General features: G+C 36.0%; 1 protein-coding gene and 1 non-coding gene across 9 annotated transcripts in view; one reads left to right on the forward strand and one right to left on the reverse strand.

The window, feature by feature from the left end:
* Positions 1–17,346, forward strand: part of LOC106666708 (rho guanine nucleotide exchange factor 11) — a 237,147-nt gene that overhangs the window by 139,247 nt on the left and 80,554 nt on the right. For all 8 annotated transcript variants that reach the window (XM_014394066.2, XM_014394068.2, XM_014394070.2 and 5 more), the window contains one exon: positions 643–698. In XM_014394066.2, coding sequence (XP_014249552.1) covers positions 643–698 — 56 coding nt within the window. The remainder of the gene's footprint in view (positions 1–642; positions 699–17,346) is intronic.
* Trnan-guu lies at positions 6,704–6,776 on the reverse strand. The gene has a single exon. It is a non-coding gene; the product is annotated as a tRNA-Asn (tRNA).

Consider the following 17,346-nt stretch of genomic DNA (forward strand, 5'->3'; position numbering starts at 1 on the left):
TATGATAGAAATATAAATAATGTCACCTGGGTAGTTTAAGTGGTTTCAATTAGTCGATTTGATCGTTGAATTTCAAAATCATTAGATCATTAAATTATCTTAAACCAAGTATTTTAAATTTGTCAAAATGTGAACCCATATGAAATAAAATCAAGAGGAAAAATAGAAAATTAAAAATTTTAATTGGTGTTCAACTTGTTCCGTATCATTTATCTCACCCAAACGCCGCAGACATTATTTTCTCCCTGCTTAAATTTGCCAATTACCAAGAAAAATAAACACCGAGTATGTTTGAACTTTGAGGTATCTGCACAACAGGTTTACTTCTTATTCAATCACTCTTCGAACTGACTATGGGCGGATCAAGCAATCAGTGTAGCTTCAAGGCTTATCTTTTCCTTTTTACATTTCAACGGACAAAAGGTTTTTAAAGCCTCGCTCGACTATTCCTTGGGTGTTGGTTTCGTGACCTCGCGGTTGTTGGCATTTTTCAATTTCAACCACGTGATTCCCACGGTCTCCGGAAAAAACGAACCATCGCGTTTACACAGTCGATTAATTTGAAAACGCTCATAGAACACTGATGAATATGAAATGCGACATTTGGTGTACTTTTTTGTAATATTTTGCTTTTATTTGCAGAGGCAACTCCGGGAAAGGAGGAAAACCAGCGACCCCAACCTTTCCAAGTCGAACAAGTAAGTCGTTTCTTTGATTTTTTTGATTATTGCATTTTGAGCATGGTACAGAGAAAACGTAGATTTTAGTTGATCTGAAAGAGATTTCTTTTTCTGCTTAAACCAATTTAATCGCTTTTTTGTGGACTTTTTGAATATTTTTTATTAGGACGTAGAGATATATTTACAAAATCTTAGCTAATTGGGACCAATTATATTTATCAGAACCATGTCATACCTTTTTAATGTTCTTAAAAACGTTCAAACACTCTTAGAAAACTTGGTACTTGAATCCTGAATTTCTTTTTAATAAATAAACATAGTGAACCGGATAGACTTAGGCTCTTAGACCGCGCGGTGGTGGGTTCGATTTCTACCATACCACTTTAATTTTTGGACCCCTCCCCAAATAATAAATCTGCTTACTAGGTTATGTAATATGGAAAATATAGAAAAAAAATTAGGTATTCATCACAACCATAACCCTCCGACTTTGTCATCCATCGCGAATCCATGGTACTATGTCAGGATTGTCCACTATAACCTTGTTTTTTGACGACGGAAAACTGATGTTCATTATCAAGTATTTATTCAATAATATAAAATCTTTATGTATATCTCTTAACAGGGATATTTTTTCGAAGTATATGTGTAGACAATGTCAAGTTTTAGCAGAAACCCTTTATTAGTAACAAAAGTTCCATTCCTTTTAAATTTTTCCTATAGATCATTGGAGTGATTAACCTATATGTAGGTTGTATTCCACCATTCTGACCGCCTAACCCCGCTGTTTTGGTCTTGGTGATTCGTCATCTTCCGCGATTTGTTAGGGGTATAAGCAGGGTAAGGCAAGTCCCGAACTTACTTTCTTCGTTAGAATAGTTAGGGGAACATTTTCAGACGGTGATGAAAAGAAGTTTATCACTTACTTGTTCATCTTAAATACCAAAATGTTAACCACCTTGACCAACTGCGAAATGCACCTGACTACCCAAACCAGTGTGGATAGACAGGTCAACATGTTCGGAAACAACCAAACAATAGGTTCATAACTCATAGTTCTCATAGAGAAATTCATAAATCTTTGCGTTTAAGAAATATTAAGAATAATTCTTTGCCAGCAATTTTGGTTGAAATTTGAGTTACTAGTCAAGAGGTCCTCTGGATTTTGTAGCAGATCCGCCAAAGACATGCTGGAAAAATATAATGTGCTATTTAACCTCCTGGTTATGGTATAGAATCTGTAACAAATTCTAAAAGAATTTCCTTCTACAGTAACTCAAATTTCATCTAAATTGCTTGGGTTGAAGAACTGTATTTAACATTTCATAAATGCAAAGATTACTAAATTTCACTAAGAGGACTGGAGTTCGGACATTTCAGATCATTTTGTTGTCTACCCGCGCTGATTTTGACTGATCTTGACGGCTTTTTGGCATTTCGCCGTCTTCAGCAGTTGGTCAGGGTTATAACCAAATAGAGAGAAAATCCTACCAGCTTCTAGGATGGCTGGTAATGCCCAAAATATAAATATATCCTTTTTCCAATAGTTTGCAAACGAAAAAAAGTTAAAGTCAGTTGAGGAAAGGTTCGGTGATGATGGATGTCTTGCAAAGATCTTCATTGGATCTCTATGAGGTTTACGTTGATATGTAGAGGCGAGCGTTATCTCATAAAGAACAGGCTCTCTTAGGTTGACCAGAGAAGGTTGCTACTTTTTGCAAATTTTCATAAAATAAAACGAGACAATTGGGAATATCTATAAGCAGACAAACTCATATCATGAAATTACTTGTGTTTTTTGTGGTGCATATATGTAACTAGAATTAAAATTATAAAAATGGCCAGCTCTCATAAAATAATAGTGAAGGCTTTTTCCCTCACAATAGTAACTCTGTTACCACGTGCCACATAATGAATAACGTGTATAATGTACAAATAGAATAAACAGATATTTATATTAGGTCGGCCGTGGCTGTCGGGGTGTTTCAGCCGTTGTGCCCGTTCTCCCGCCTTGCTTGCTTCCCACTCACGCTGGTCATGGTAGTTTGAGAAGTCATGGGTAATATATCATTAACCCCCCCCCCCCAAAAAAAAAATATATATATATATATATGCCAAATTGGGAGTAGATAATGAAAATATTAGCGTATTAAAAATAAAATGATTATCTTAGTAACGAAAATAACCTGAATATATACAAAATAAAACGTAACGCAAAGAAATGGACAGCAAATTTGCAACACTATTAAATTATATATTGACTTCATTAAATAAAACATAAAATTGCGAAAATGAAATAAGTATTATTGTTAATTAAAATGTTTTAAAATGGCACTATCTACTGGAACACAAGCAGGTACGAAAGGTAGAGTCCTGGAACCAAATGCTCGTAAACCACGGAAAAATACATCAATATCTTTCAAGCTGAAGCCTATGTAATCGAGAGATGCACTCAATTCAATTTAAATAAAGAGTACAAAAATAAGAACATAGCTATCATGTCAGATAGCCAAGCAGCTTCAAAGCATTAAGTTCAACATCATTAGTTCAAAGATGGTGCTGAAATGCAAAACCAGACTAAGCATATTAGGCATGCAGAACAAAAAGTCAGCCTCTGCTAGGTCCCGGGAAATGTGTGACTACAAGGCAACGAGAACGTGGACGCCTTTGCAAGAAAATGGGCTGCTATACGGCTGACCCGAACCCTTCTGTGGCATAGGAACACTATCAATGAGGACCTTAGACAGAGGGATAAAAAAGAAATTAAGGGAATAATGGAACTCACCCATTGGACATAAACAATCCAAGAACCTGCTTACTAACTTTGGAAAGAAAGAAGTAACCGAATGTATTAAGAGAAGCAGGAAGAAACTACGAAACCTAGCAGGACATTGCAAACTAAATGGACATTTGAAGATTTTCAAAACCACGGCGAGTGCAGATTCTACAAAGAAGCAGAGGAAACACCAACATACCTATTAACAAACTGTGGTGCTATACTTGCCCGCAGGAGAAAGTGCTTTGGGACTTCAAACGTAACCTTAGAAGAAATTCAACCTCTGAAACCACCGGGCCTACTAATCAAATTCCTAGATGAACTTGGACCACTCACCGATGTGCTATAAGCACAGAATGGGGGATTCAATAGCTCTTAAAGGACGCTGTACAAAATACACCCTGACTAATCATCTACATCTAATTAAAATATTCCAAATGGGATTTTGGGTAGAAATTCTTTTAATGGTGCTAATGTTTGTTTTTAAATTAATATAGGTCTTGTATTAAGTCACGCCTGTAAAGGTTCGACTAGACCACGCCGGCAGTGGACTGCTCTTTCATATACATATTAAATATTCTTTGAATGTACAATTCGAATTTTCTATAATATGAAACCTAGTTCTCCCATGTCCTGTGATTTTGAGTTAGTGTTTGTTTGGTGAAGGTTTGTAGGCTACAGGTTTAGGTTTCTGACCCTCTAGGTTATTAAATATTTTCATGGCAAAAAGGCTGATAGAGAACAACATGTTTCGAGTCGAGTGAACATATGCGCCTCGGTTAATTCATGCGGCACTCATGTTTCCAGCTTTTTAGTGAAAACTATCACGGCACTTTCTCCAAACTAAAGTTCTTTCCTTATACATAATCCAATTCCCAAGAGGTTTTCGTTGCAAGTTGGAACCAAAACGTTTTGTTGTCTATGCTTGTTACTAAGTTCGATGCCCTTCTAAAGCTTACTTTTTAAAACGGATAGTAATATTGTTGTTTGTAAACAATAAGGTTTTTTTAGTGTAAAAATAAACAACATTTCATTGTTCACTGTCTAAAAGAGAGTTTTTTTCTATGTCAATTTTTGATATCTAGTAAATGGTGTCGTGTGTTTGATGATGTGCCTGTTTTTTGTTGGTTGAACGAGCACACTGTTAAGTGCAGATTGATGAACGATCCGACTGTGGAGGCTGTGCGGCACGTGTTTGCTGTTATCGTCTCTCGGCCCAATCATCTTGTACACACATCGTCCCGGAGCCTTGTTAGCCCAGAATGGGACATTACCAGCTCGTCGATCGCCCCGGTGGAACCAGTACGTCATAAAGTTGCTACATCCGCTTGTAACAAGTCGAAGATAAAAAAAAATCGTTATATAGGACATCGGTTCGAGAGATGTGACCTCGTGGCCGGGCGCCAAAAGCGTCTAGACGGAATAATGTTTGACACGCCTATTTTCCTTAAAGCTGTTTATTTTTTGGACTTTTCGAAGGCCAAAAGTGGTGCACCCATCGGAATATAGACCGTATGGGTTGTTTCATTCATATTTTTCATTAAATTAAAGTTTTATTAATCAAATAACGCATATTCCATTTATTGGAGAGGGTCAAAATACAAGGAAATAAATATCATGTCATTATGAGATTTAAATTTATAAAGTTACAAAAACGATGGGGTATCTCATTGAGTCCTTTGGAGTGTTCTGTCGTATCTTATCATCCTAGTCCGTCTATCCTCGTTGTTTTTCGTGTAGCTGGCTCGTTTCGACATTTGTCATAATACTATTTTTTTCAATCCAAAACATTTTTGCATTATAAAAAATGACGTCATATTCATTTTGCCGGAAACCTATTCAGCCAATTTTTCAATTTTTACTTGTTTGATCTGATCTGAAGTGGTATGAATGTATATGATATATTCTCAAACCCCTCGAGTTAAAAGGTTTTTCATGTCCTGTTTGTTTTGTTTATTTCAAATTTTTGACCATCTAAACTTGAGATTAGGTTTGAGAGTATCGTTGAAATATATCGTGATGTCCATTTTACAATTTATTTTATATTTTGTATGAAAAGACAGTCCTGTCCTAAGAGGCCAAAACGATTGTCGTTCATTATTGTTTAAATGTAGTTCATTTGTGAAGTTTTATCATAAACTATTGTTATTTTAATAGTGAAATTTGGCAGAAATGAACGCAGTGTGAGACAACGCATTTTCTCTTGAAATGTGTTATTATTAAGTATGTTATGCAGTTTCCAAATATTTTGTAACAAACATGAACAATCTTTTTTTTACATCAAAAAATCATTGATGAAGAGCTTCTACTTCCCCTGTTTCACTTACACCGTTGGGTCGTAATTCATCGAAGAAATTAATTACTAGATCAAATTGCAAAGGTTGTACTTCCAAGGTTGTGTTGCACGTCCCAAAACATACCCTGTCGGCAAGTGTTTTGTGGTTTCCTCAGCCTCTTTGCAGATGTTGGATCAGGATGATTCTCAGATGTTGCCCATTTTTCTTTCGTGTTCTTTCGAATAATCTGTTAAGATTGTGAGCTTTGTCAATTCCTGTAATGAATTCATTACAGTCAAACCCTTTTTAACCGAATTCGACTTAACCGAAACTGTTTCAGTAAAAAAAATGGTGTGAGTGAATGGTGGTTATTGCAAAATGTAGCAGCTAATTATGGTGTTAGGATATCAACAGTGGTTAAGATCTAAATCTTAACTTCATGAATACAATTTTAAGTGCTAAACCGCAAGGTGATGAAACTAGCTAATGATGAGAAAATCAATCTCTTTTTCTCTGGTCTACATTTCGGCTGCAGTATATTGTACTCTTTATATTTGTATGTAAAACACATGGATCGTTCGGTTTTAATTGGAAATTGTTTCTACCGCATGCCAACACCTTCCATGGATTATCCGAAAAATTGGGTTATCCGAAACGGCTCCGCCCCCTTTAGTTCGTTTAAAATTGGTTCTATTTCTTTTCCATAAAATCCTGTAAAGAGATATATTAGATCTATTCTAAGACATTTTCCGGTATTACGGATCCACAGACCGGTACAGGTTCGGGGCAGCTGCTGCTCAAGCACGGGATTCCTTCATTAATAACTGCATAACTTCATGCATAACTCCTGCATTAATTCATTTCCCTCAATTCCAGTCAGCAAAGTATTTGTTTTATTATATAACAAAGTTACAATCTTCGAGCCGGTAAAATTCGAGTTCAGTGCTCTGATGGCTTCTTGGCATTCTTCGTGTCACGAGCGGGATTCGAACCCACGACCTTCTGCTCAACACGCCGCTGCTCTACCACTTAAGCTATCGTGACCTCTATCCTCTCGGACACCAACCCCAACAATTTACATAAAAATCCATTATGTATCCAATTAATCCATTTGTGTTTAGTGGTATAATTGACCATATTAATTATTTCAATTAATTATTCTTTTTATGTAAGTTCTATATGAAGTCACGATAGCTCAAGTAGTTAGCGACAGGTCGTAGGTTCGAATCCCCCTCGTGACACTAACATTTCCTTCTCAACCTAGACCTTACATAAAAAGAATAATTAATTGAAATAATTAATATACTAAACATAAATTGATTAATATTAAATCTTAAGCATATCTAAGTTAAGAAATGAGTTAGTGTGCGAAACAATTCCATAGCCCTTATTCTTTTTTTGAGTTAGTGTGCGAAACAATTCCAGAGCCCTTATTCTTTTTTTTTAAACAAAGATAGTTAAACCGTGGTTATTAATTAATGGTTAGGTAATTCAGGGGTTCTTTCCCGGAAATATTTTACTACGCCTTCCTAATAAGTTAAAGAGGGTTTCCCCTCCGGAAGAGCAACTTTTTCAAATAATTTTTCGCCCCTCGGCCACGTCGTGGGTGTAGTTGAAAGAGGGGGCTGCCGAAACATGCGCATTCACAGGCGGATCTGCTCAAGGCGGTGGTCGCTTCTCAGTCGAGGCGGTTCGCTCGCTCCGTTCGCAGCAGGATTCCGTGGTCATCTGTGCCCACGGAGAGGCCAGTTTGATCCGCTCGGCGGCCGGCGTGCAGAGAAGCCCGTGGCGACCCTCCTGCCGACAGACGCCGGGCATGGACTCCCTCACCGTCATCAAGGAAGAGAAGACTGGATCCAACTCGGAGAGGTCTGTTACGCCGACTCTTAATCAGGCCACATTCCAATCGCAGTTTTATTGTCTTTAGAAAATAATAATAAACTTATAAAAGTCTCCTTATTTCTACCCTTGTCTTGGAGTCAAGGGAGACTTGCGGGCTAGATAGCTGTGCACTGTTAACTTTTTTCCCCACCCCTTGACTAGTTCTTGTTCTCCTTCAAAATATAACGTTCAAATGAGAAAGATGCGTTACTTGCGAGCACCCGTATCGCCAGTATTCCTACAGCTGTTTTGACACACCGTACTACGCTACTATATACCACGTGTTTGGTCGTCGCCGTAACACTAAATTCAACTTCATCATTGTTGTTTAATTGTATTACTGATCAAAAAAGGTAAATATTGGATGTAGTTGATTTAGAAACCTGTTCGTCAGACAGGATGACAATAGTACTGTGGTCAGCTGATTTTGCCATAACCGATCCCCTCTTATCCGCCGGAAGAATGGGAATTAGAAAAGTATTGATTTTTATAATCCTTGTTGACATACAACAATTTTTCACCTAAATATTAAAGAAATTTAAAAAAAAATCACTTATTGTATATTTATTACCAGTAATTAGAATATGATAATGTTTTATTGCGCATTATTTGGTCCCGTTATTTAAATTGTTCCCATTCTTGATCAAAAATTGTCGAAAACCATTAACAATGATAACAATTTTGATGCTTGAACTTCGTTTTTGTCTACCCCTTGTATTAATTTAACCTTTAACGCCCTACTTATTTTATTTTTTCATTAACTTATATATTTTTTCTTAGATGATTAATAATTAAATAAGTTATTTAATTCTGTTTCACGGTAAGAGCGGTTAATGGGTTAACTATATGCAGAAGAGATGAGATGGTTTAATTAGCACAGCTATTTTTATTGTTTTGGCGCCTAATTAAGATTTAAACATTTTTTTCTTTTTTGGGGGGAAAATTTTTAAACTACAGACTTTCTTACCTTGTCTCATAACCGTATTGATCGGAGGGAACGAACTGTTTGAAAAACCGACGGAACAAACGAAGTCAATTGGATCTCTAAGGACAAAGGACGCCGTTTGTATTGTAATTTATAACCATTTAATTTATAACGCAATGGAGAAAAAGTATAAATAATGGTTTGCACAGGTGGAAAACGGTCAGAAAGTTTTTGTTTACAAAATGTTATTAATCATTGAGAGCTGAGGTTGTTCTACAAATCGTTTCACCCCTTATCCAACATATATTGTCTTCACATGGTTCATTACTGTTTAAACTCGTGCTTAATGAGTCCTTGACACTGTGCGAAATGGTGGACAAGGACGTACGCCGAGAATGCTCTCGCACTTGAGATGATTGGGTGAAAAGTTGTTTCAGAAAAAAAGTTTTTTTAGTAAAGGACCATAAAGTTTCTCTCTAAAATACTATTATGTATTGTGAGATTTCCCCTTGTGGTCGAATCTGGTTGAAAAACGAAACCAACCGCTGAATATGTCGAAATGCGACGGGTCCGACAGACCGAAACGTCGAGGATATGCTGACCAGGACGACCAGAAATGATCAAACTCTAATATATATAATGGAATGTATATAAGAGATATTTTTACGCTGTTTACTAGTCAGCCCCCTCAATCATTAACTATACATGAAGGAAGAGGGTTGACTTTTTAAATAGCTGGGAACCCTTCTTTAAACACAAGTTGATCAACCACTTAGAACTTCTAGTCCCATGTTCTTACAGCTGATCTTGTTCTTGTCCTGAATTGTAAGTCACAGGTCTCCGTTACATTACAGTCATGCAGCCAATTTTTTGCAATTATCATGGGAGGAAAAACTTACTTTTGTTTGCAAGATGTGCCTTATTTTGAAAACTACGGTATTTTCCTTGTATAAATAAAAAGTAGAATGGACCCAAAGAAAAGAAAATCATAAGGGATTATTAGTCTAAAACTATTTAATTTTTATATACTCCTACTTGTAGAGTTCTTGGAGTTGCTGATGACATTCGCCAAATGGGAAATTCATTTACAGTTTCCAGCATTCATTTATCCTATCCCCCTTATTTAATCAGCTCCTTTTGAATAGCAAATTAAAGGGGGGGAGCCGCCTTGGCCGGAAGGACGGTTAAATAAGGACACAGGAGTCGATATCTATAGTCTTTCTTGCTGGTAGGACATGTACCATGCTCGGTCATGTCGAAAAATCGATCAGCCGTTACAAAACGATCGCACGCGTTTTGTTTTATGTGTCTAATTTGTTTGCAACCCCATTTCCATTCCACCGGTAGGAAGGGGAGTTTTACCCCTTTAGTTTGTATGTGGGGTTGCAATAGTGATCAATAAGCCCCCTGGCGAAGTAAAAAGGTATTTTTCTTCAAACTTTACCCCTCTTTTTATCGGTGTAACCTATCCCTAAATAACGTTTTCACAAAATGCTATCGATTCTCTGGAAAAATAAGTAGGCCTGATACGTTTCTTTTTCGCAAACTTAATCCAACTCGGTGGCTCAAACGATTGATAATGACCCAGGTAATTATTTTGACCTTAAAACCGACTTCAATGAATTTATTTATCTTAGTTCCCTAACATCGATTCAAAATTCATGGGTATGTTCAAATTATTTTCTTAACCTAGATACTGTCTCACTATAGTATTCTATAATGTGTTTCTAAATATCAATGGTAGGACTGGAAAACAATGTTTAGGTGTAGAAATAAGCTAACAATTGTGGAAATGAAGGCAATAAGGCATGGCGCAACGCATGTGGTATGAATTTTGTATAAATTATTGAAGAATCCTTCGTCCTGTGTCAGGACTTCATAAACGATTGTTGTTGTTTGAGTAAAGTATCCTCTGAAAGGTACTTTTGGAGATCAGGTTATGTTGTTCAAGAGCTGCTGTATCCTTGCTGTCGTCTATTTTAAGCAGTTGGTATAGGATACAAGCAGGGAGAGACTATAAAAAACAACTCCCCGAGTCTTGCTTCACCCTGCTTTAATCCTGACAAACCGACGAAGTGCTGAAACGTTTGTATGGAACAACTTAAGAACTCTTAATATATTATGTAATATATTTCCCTCTTATATCTTGACCAAAAACTAAACTCTTGTGACCAAATGAGTAAACATAAACTAGGGTAAAAAGTAGCGAACTGCATGTTCATCTTTTCAAGCACCTCGACTTAAGTAGATCTATTGTGCTCTTCTGGTTTTTATAACTCGCTGGCCAGCTTTAGGTTTTCAGTCAACCTCCGTAGCCCCGCCAGTGGTTTTCTTTTCCTCTTTGCAAGAATCTATATGGACCTGTAGTTGGATTATTTCCAATCATTTTATTCAGTCTGACACTTTTGGCATTTCTCTATGTTCAGCCATTTGTAAGGGTTATAAGCAGGTTGCGACAAGACGCCATTCAGACCGGAAACAAGCCCGACTTAGAAAATCAGTGAGTTAGGCAGACAATGAAGTCAATTCATGATCTCCTATGATTTATAATTAAAATAATACAATAAAATTAATTTTAACGCTTTGCAGTACTTAGGTTTGAAATAATCTGTAAATTTGGCCAATTTGATCTTTAAGTATCTGTGGACATTTACTTACTACGCTAAGTTTTTCTCTTACTTCTTTCATCCGTCAAGGGATTTTAATGGCCGTCCGAAGATTAGTTAGCGTGTACATTTCATTGGCTACATTATGATTTTTATAAAAAAAGAAAGCAGTATAAAATTGGAGCACTGCAATTTAGCTTATATTTGTGTAGAAAATATTTTTCAAAATATTATTATGAATTTTTTAAAGTTTTTACAGTGAGAATGAATTATGATTTTGATATAAGAATTTTTTATAAAAGGATCCTTTTTTTCTCTCTTGTTGCCTCGTAACTGGCGCCATAATACTTTCCACCACAGATCATAAATGTTATAAGATCGGTATTTTCTTAGTAAAGTCAAGGCCAATCGGAATGGCCTATTCTTATCCTGACCACTTACCCCTTGCCCAAGCACCCAAGACGGGTCACCACTATTTTTACGAACTTTTACAGCAGCTCTCATAGCCATTTAGTTCCATCAAAACGCGGCGTCATTCCACTTTCGGCGGATTGCCAGTTTTCGCGATCATTCGTCACAAATTAACAGGATAAGTTTTTTCGCTGTTGTTTTCATCCTGTTTGAGTTAATATGTTTGCTTTTTTTAATTCTTTTGCAATCTTTATGTGTTTTTCTGAAGATGACTGACCCTCGTCTGCCCAGTTGTAATTTGTATGATGATACATTTCCAATTGGATAAACGTATTAAACCGTATAGAAAGTTTCTTTTTTTTATACATTAGTTATAAATTGGTTTAATCTTTGTTCGATCCAGTTTGTGTTTTTATAAACTAGGATTAAGTTTGCGTTGACAAACTTTTTTTATCACGATGTTATTTACGTCTTGTCTATTTTTAATTTAAAAACCCACTTTCAAGGATCTGCTGCCATTGAAATGGAAAAGTCTGCAGCGTACTTTGAATAGTACGATTTTTTCCTTTCAAAAACATGGAGTTTGGACGTGACAATGCGCTCGCAAGAGTTGTAAGACCACCGGGTGGTTGATCCGATGTTTGGCAGTTCACCTAGTTGTTTGCCCAACCTGATTACGTCTGCCTCTGTTCCGTATGTAAACTAAGGTTCATTTGACGGACGCCCAATGTTTTCTTTTCAATCAACCGCCTCTGTGCAAACATCCGCTGCCTCCCGAGGCCTTCACTGTGAACTTGACCTTTTTTCTCCCCAGCACGACTAGGGATCGATAGCTCCACCAACGCCCAAGACAACTGATGCACCTAGACACGATATAACGGACTTGCTATAACTTCATCCGGCCCTTCATTCCTTTCGTTTAAATTTCCCACAATTAAATAATCAACAACATAAAAGATAGGATAAAGTGGGCGTTTTTATCAGACGACAGTGAATGAACTGTTCCCATCCCCGGAAAATCCATTAGTCAACGGTTTAGAAATAAATGTTGGACACAAATCAAGAAGCCGAATGGCTTTACCTTTAAATAAAAACGGACTGGCGGATTAATACAACTTATAAGGAATTTAACTTTTAAATTCGATTCATTTCGTTGCCTTAGTTTTTATCATACTTGTATCTTTGGTACATCAACAGAATTAATTTTTTGTGCTGTTGTGGTAAGAATTTATTCCAATTATAATTATTAGTGAAAATTTAAACTAAAAAAAAAAATGCTCAAAACCCATTAAGTTCTAGTAGTTCTAGTTGATTGGAAGATTTTTATTCTCGATTCCACTTTGTTGACGTACATGCTATACATGCCATATCATTTTTGAATCTTTGATGAACCGACATAATTTTTTCCCCTTGTTATCTTCTCTTGGTATTTGGTTCCACCAATTTATCCGCTCCTCTTAAACTTTTATGCAAAATGACATATTATTAGGGAAAATTGACATATTGGCAAAACTCCCGTCAAAACATCCTATGTCAAAATGGTTATTTGAAAGGCATCATTGTGTACAGTAGGCTACTTATTTTAGAAAAGCATTTGTAAGCAATAAATATTTAGGGTTGAAAAGAGAACTCGCTACACATCGCTTCTTTTTTATTATATTTTTTTACTTACAAGTTACCTCTCTTAATACAGTTTCCCTACTGGTCTGCAGGACGATAGCATCAGTTAAACACAAAATAGACAAGTGCCATAACACATTGATTGATAATTTATTTAATTTCCTGTTGTGAACTTTTTACCTCAACTTACCTGGTTAATCGTTGTGCTATTGTTCATCTATATACAAGCGTTATTATTATCATTGTGTATAAAAAATCAGAGCTAAGTCGAATTGGAAAAAAATAAGAAAAACTTAGTTCCGTCGTCTTTACTTTTGTGGAGTATGTCTTAATCAGGGCGTGACACTATTTCTAATGATTTACAATATGTAGTGATATATACCTAATCATTATGTTTATCACCATAATTAGTTTCTCAGTTCAGCTAGAGGACGACATCCACTCTGTATTACAATAAACGTCTTACATGCTGTTGCAATTTTGTAGCGTACAAAAACTGCCAAAATTCATTTCTTTTTGTAAAACTACAAATTATTGGTCAAAATTTACATATTTAAAAAGCTCTCATCAAAACAGCAAATTCGAAAAATTATTGGAAAGAATCTTTCATTCTTAATTTACTGTTTGTGAATTTTCTTTAGTAAACGTTCAGTTTCAAGTTTTAGACAATTGTTTGAATAAATAAAAAGGGACTGGCAGATATTAATAAAACGTAGATAAGGAATTTACCCCAAAATGTCGATTCAGTACATGCTTATCATTTTTGTTTGGTGCACAAAGCAATGTCTTATTTAGCAATCCCCCCCCGCAGATTTTCTCTAAAATTAACTGTTGAAAATTTGCTAATTGACACATTCTCCCTTTTAAGTCCAAATGGTTATTAGTAAAAAATATTTGTTTTTAAGTTCACCAGACGATTTTTCGTGATTTTAGACAGTATGTGCGTTTAAATAATTTCCAATTAATGTAACACCTCTAAACATCCTAATATTAGATGATTATTGGAAATAAATTTTTATCTTCATATTCATAGTTCGAAATTTTTTTAGTGACCAATTCATCTCCTCTTACTAGACAATTCTTAGTCATTGTATTTAAAAAGGAACTGTTGGATTAATAAAAACTTATATTCCGTCTGAAATTAGATTCACTACGTGGTCTTTATGTATCATTTTTGTAGACTTGGTGTGCCAACAAAATTTATTTTTCTGTTTTGTAACGAAAAGTTCCATCAGTTCAACCCATTTCTCGTTTTCTGTAAAGCTATTAATTACAGGGTATATTTATATAACTTTCCTCAACCTAAAAGTAGATGATCATTGGAAAATAAATCTCTGATTGCTAATTCACTTTCAGTTAAAATTTTCAGTAGTGAACATAAATTGTTATTGGGTGACCGTGAGATGCGGTGTCTGGTGTGACGTAGGTTTTAGAAAAAATTTTCGTTATCGGGCCAATGTTTCGATCTTTATTGAGATCGTCTTCAGGGCCTTGTGTTGTCCGCATTTCAACAAAAAAGTTCTCTGATTGATAGCCGATGCAAGTTTCTTCTCATTACAATTAAGGTTTTTAGTTGAGATAAAAAAAGTCAATGGCACGAGCGGGATTCGAACCCATGATCTTCGCTAGGTACGCGCTGCTCTACCACTTGAGCTATCGTGACCTCGATTCTTTTTTCTTCTCATTGTTGGCGATGTCATCCAGAATACTCTTTGCTTGGTGTCCATATGTAATTGAAATCTGTTCATACAATCCCATGTTCTTCGTTCTTCTTGTATAGAAATATGTGGTGTTTAGTGACCGTTAGTTAATGATTGTTTGGTGATCGTGAGATGCCGTCTGGTGTGACGTAGGTTTTAGAAAAACATTTTCGTTATCGTGCCAAGAACGAAGAACATGGGATTCTATGACTACATATGGACACCAAACAAAGAGTATTCTGAAGGACATCGCCAACAATGAGAAGAAACTTGCATCAATGAGAGAACTTTTTTGTTGAAAGCAGACAACACAAGGCCCTGAAGTTGATCTCAATAAAAATCGAAACATTGGCTGGCACGATAAAGAAAATGTTTTTCTAAAACCTACGTCATACCAGACCGCATCTCACGATCACCAAATAATCATTAACCAACGGTCACTAAACACCAAACACCACACAGTGAACATAACACGTCTTCTACTATTAGACATATCTATGTAGTTTTAAACAGTTTGAGTCATTGAAACCTGTCGTTTATGGACGTCAAACCAAGACCAACTTTAGTATCCGGTGCGTATCTGCCCTCGAGATTGATGTAAATAATCATATTTCAGTTTCTTTTAATATGTTTAATCTGAAATGTAAAAGTAATTTTTTTACTATATTTTATCTGTGGTTATACTTAGGCTAAAATAATCAATAATTTAGTTAGCATAGTGTCGCAAAACACATCGTCTATATTTAATGTGCAGCATCATAGTAGTAAAGTGAGTAAGGATAACTAAGACTATTATAAAAATATCTTACACAGTGCAGGATTAATAAAGTAATTTGTTTATAGTGGATTGTGGTGTAAGATTTAATTTAAATTAAAACAAGCGAACGATTTTTTCCCCGCTGAGATTGGCTTTGGTAAAAATAAAACCTGATGACACAAAGAGGATCGTCCTGTGGTCTTCGCTTTTGTCGACCAATACTCGACGGTTCCGGAATTATTGTTGGTCTGTCTTCGATTTTTATCTAATTAGATCTGAACTGGTCCGCCTGTTCTCGCTGTGCGTCGCTCGAATGTTATTCATCTCGTCACCCCCATAAGTTTGTCTCTTGCAAGTTCCTAAGTACTATAGTAAGTAATTCCATATCGTGCTCTTTCGTCGTGGTAGTCTTCCTTTTATATTTACGACTTTTTTGTATAATCTTGATCCTATATGAGCAACGGTCTTAGCTCCAGCTATCTTGCTGATTGCAAGGGTGGGTATGAATAGTACATGGCTTTAGCTTAAACGTGTTTTATGTCTCTTGTAACTTGCTCAAACAATCGTGCAGCAATTTTGTTGATTGCTAAGTGACGAATTGTACTGTTAATTGCATTGAAGATAAACTTAGAAATGTGGTTGAAATGTATTTTATGTCTCTCGGTTCTTACTTTAAGATTAAACAGAGTATTTTGTGTGAACGCGAAGTGTTCTCTCCCAAATTTAAACCTTGTACGGTTTTGTAGGTTTGGATTGATATTTTCAATGTAAGATTTGTTAGTTAGATGTGCGGATGATGAACCTCTCAGTTATCTTAGAAGTAGTAGCTTGTTTAGCCTCGAACAGTTTTAATAGTTTCGCCATTTTCACTGGCTAGTCTCTTTGATATTTTTTTTAGGCACAGTTAAAAATCGGCAGTTTTTCTTACCTGGGGATTTTTTTTAGGTGATATGTTTAGGGTGTAAATGCTGTCGTTTGATATCTGAGATGCTGGTCCGCTTTTCTTCGCTTGTTGAAAATGTTTTGCTGTTCTTCGAGTTGGTTTTATACGTTGGGAAAAGTAACAATTAAAAATAGGCCATGTACATACATACTATTAAAGTTAGCTAAATGCTGAAAAATAGACTGAAGATGCCAATTAGGGATGAACCAAGATAATGAGAAACGACCTGGCTCTTGTATGTCTCATTTCTCACCTATAGGTTCAATTGTTAACCTTGACCGTCGCAAATATTATATGGTGGTTCTTATTTTCGTGATTCTTCCTGAATTGGAATGTTTACCTTCGAATTTTGGAAACAATATTCATAATTGTTGGGTACAGGTTTTCTACCTAAATTCATTTCTTGACCTTGGAAATACCTTAAAATCCGGAAAATGGAAGAAAACGCAACTCGTGGCTCGTTCCTCTTGTGGTCTGAAGAGGAGTAATTCCTTAGAAATTTTTTTTTTTGGACTAAATCAAAACCGTATTAAAATGCTGGAATCGTCGGTTGGAACGCCTGTCCAATGTTTTTCACGCTAAATGTGTCGATAAGAGAAATCCGTATAGTAAAAGCATTCCTAGCATACTGGATGAACGCTAATCTTAAAGTGTTTCGTGATGATTATTGTTGTTTAAAAATGCGATAATCGGGCAACGTGGTGGAAGCAGATGTTTTGATGTGTTAAAAATAGACGTCATTCTTGAGCCATCGAGATTCAGTGCCTTAGT

This window comes from Cimex lectularius, unplaced genomic scaffold (assembly GCF_000648675.2).
Source record: "Cimex lectularius strain Harlan isolate CLEC.00 unplaced genomic scaffold, Clec_2.1 scaffold2, whole genome shotgun sequence".
Lineage (NCBI taxonomy): Eukaryota > Metazoa > Arthropoda > Insecta > Hemiptera > Cimicidae > Cimex > Cimex lectularius.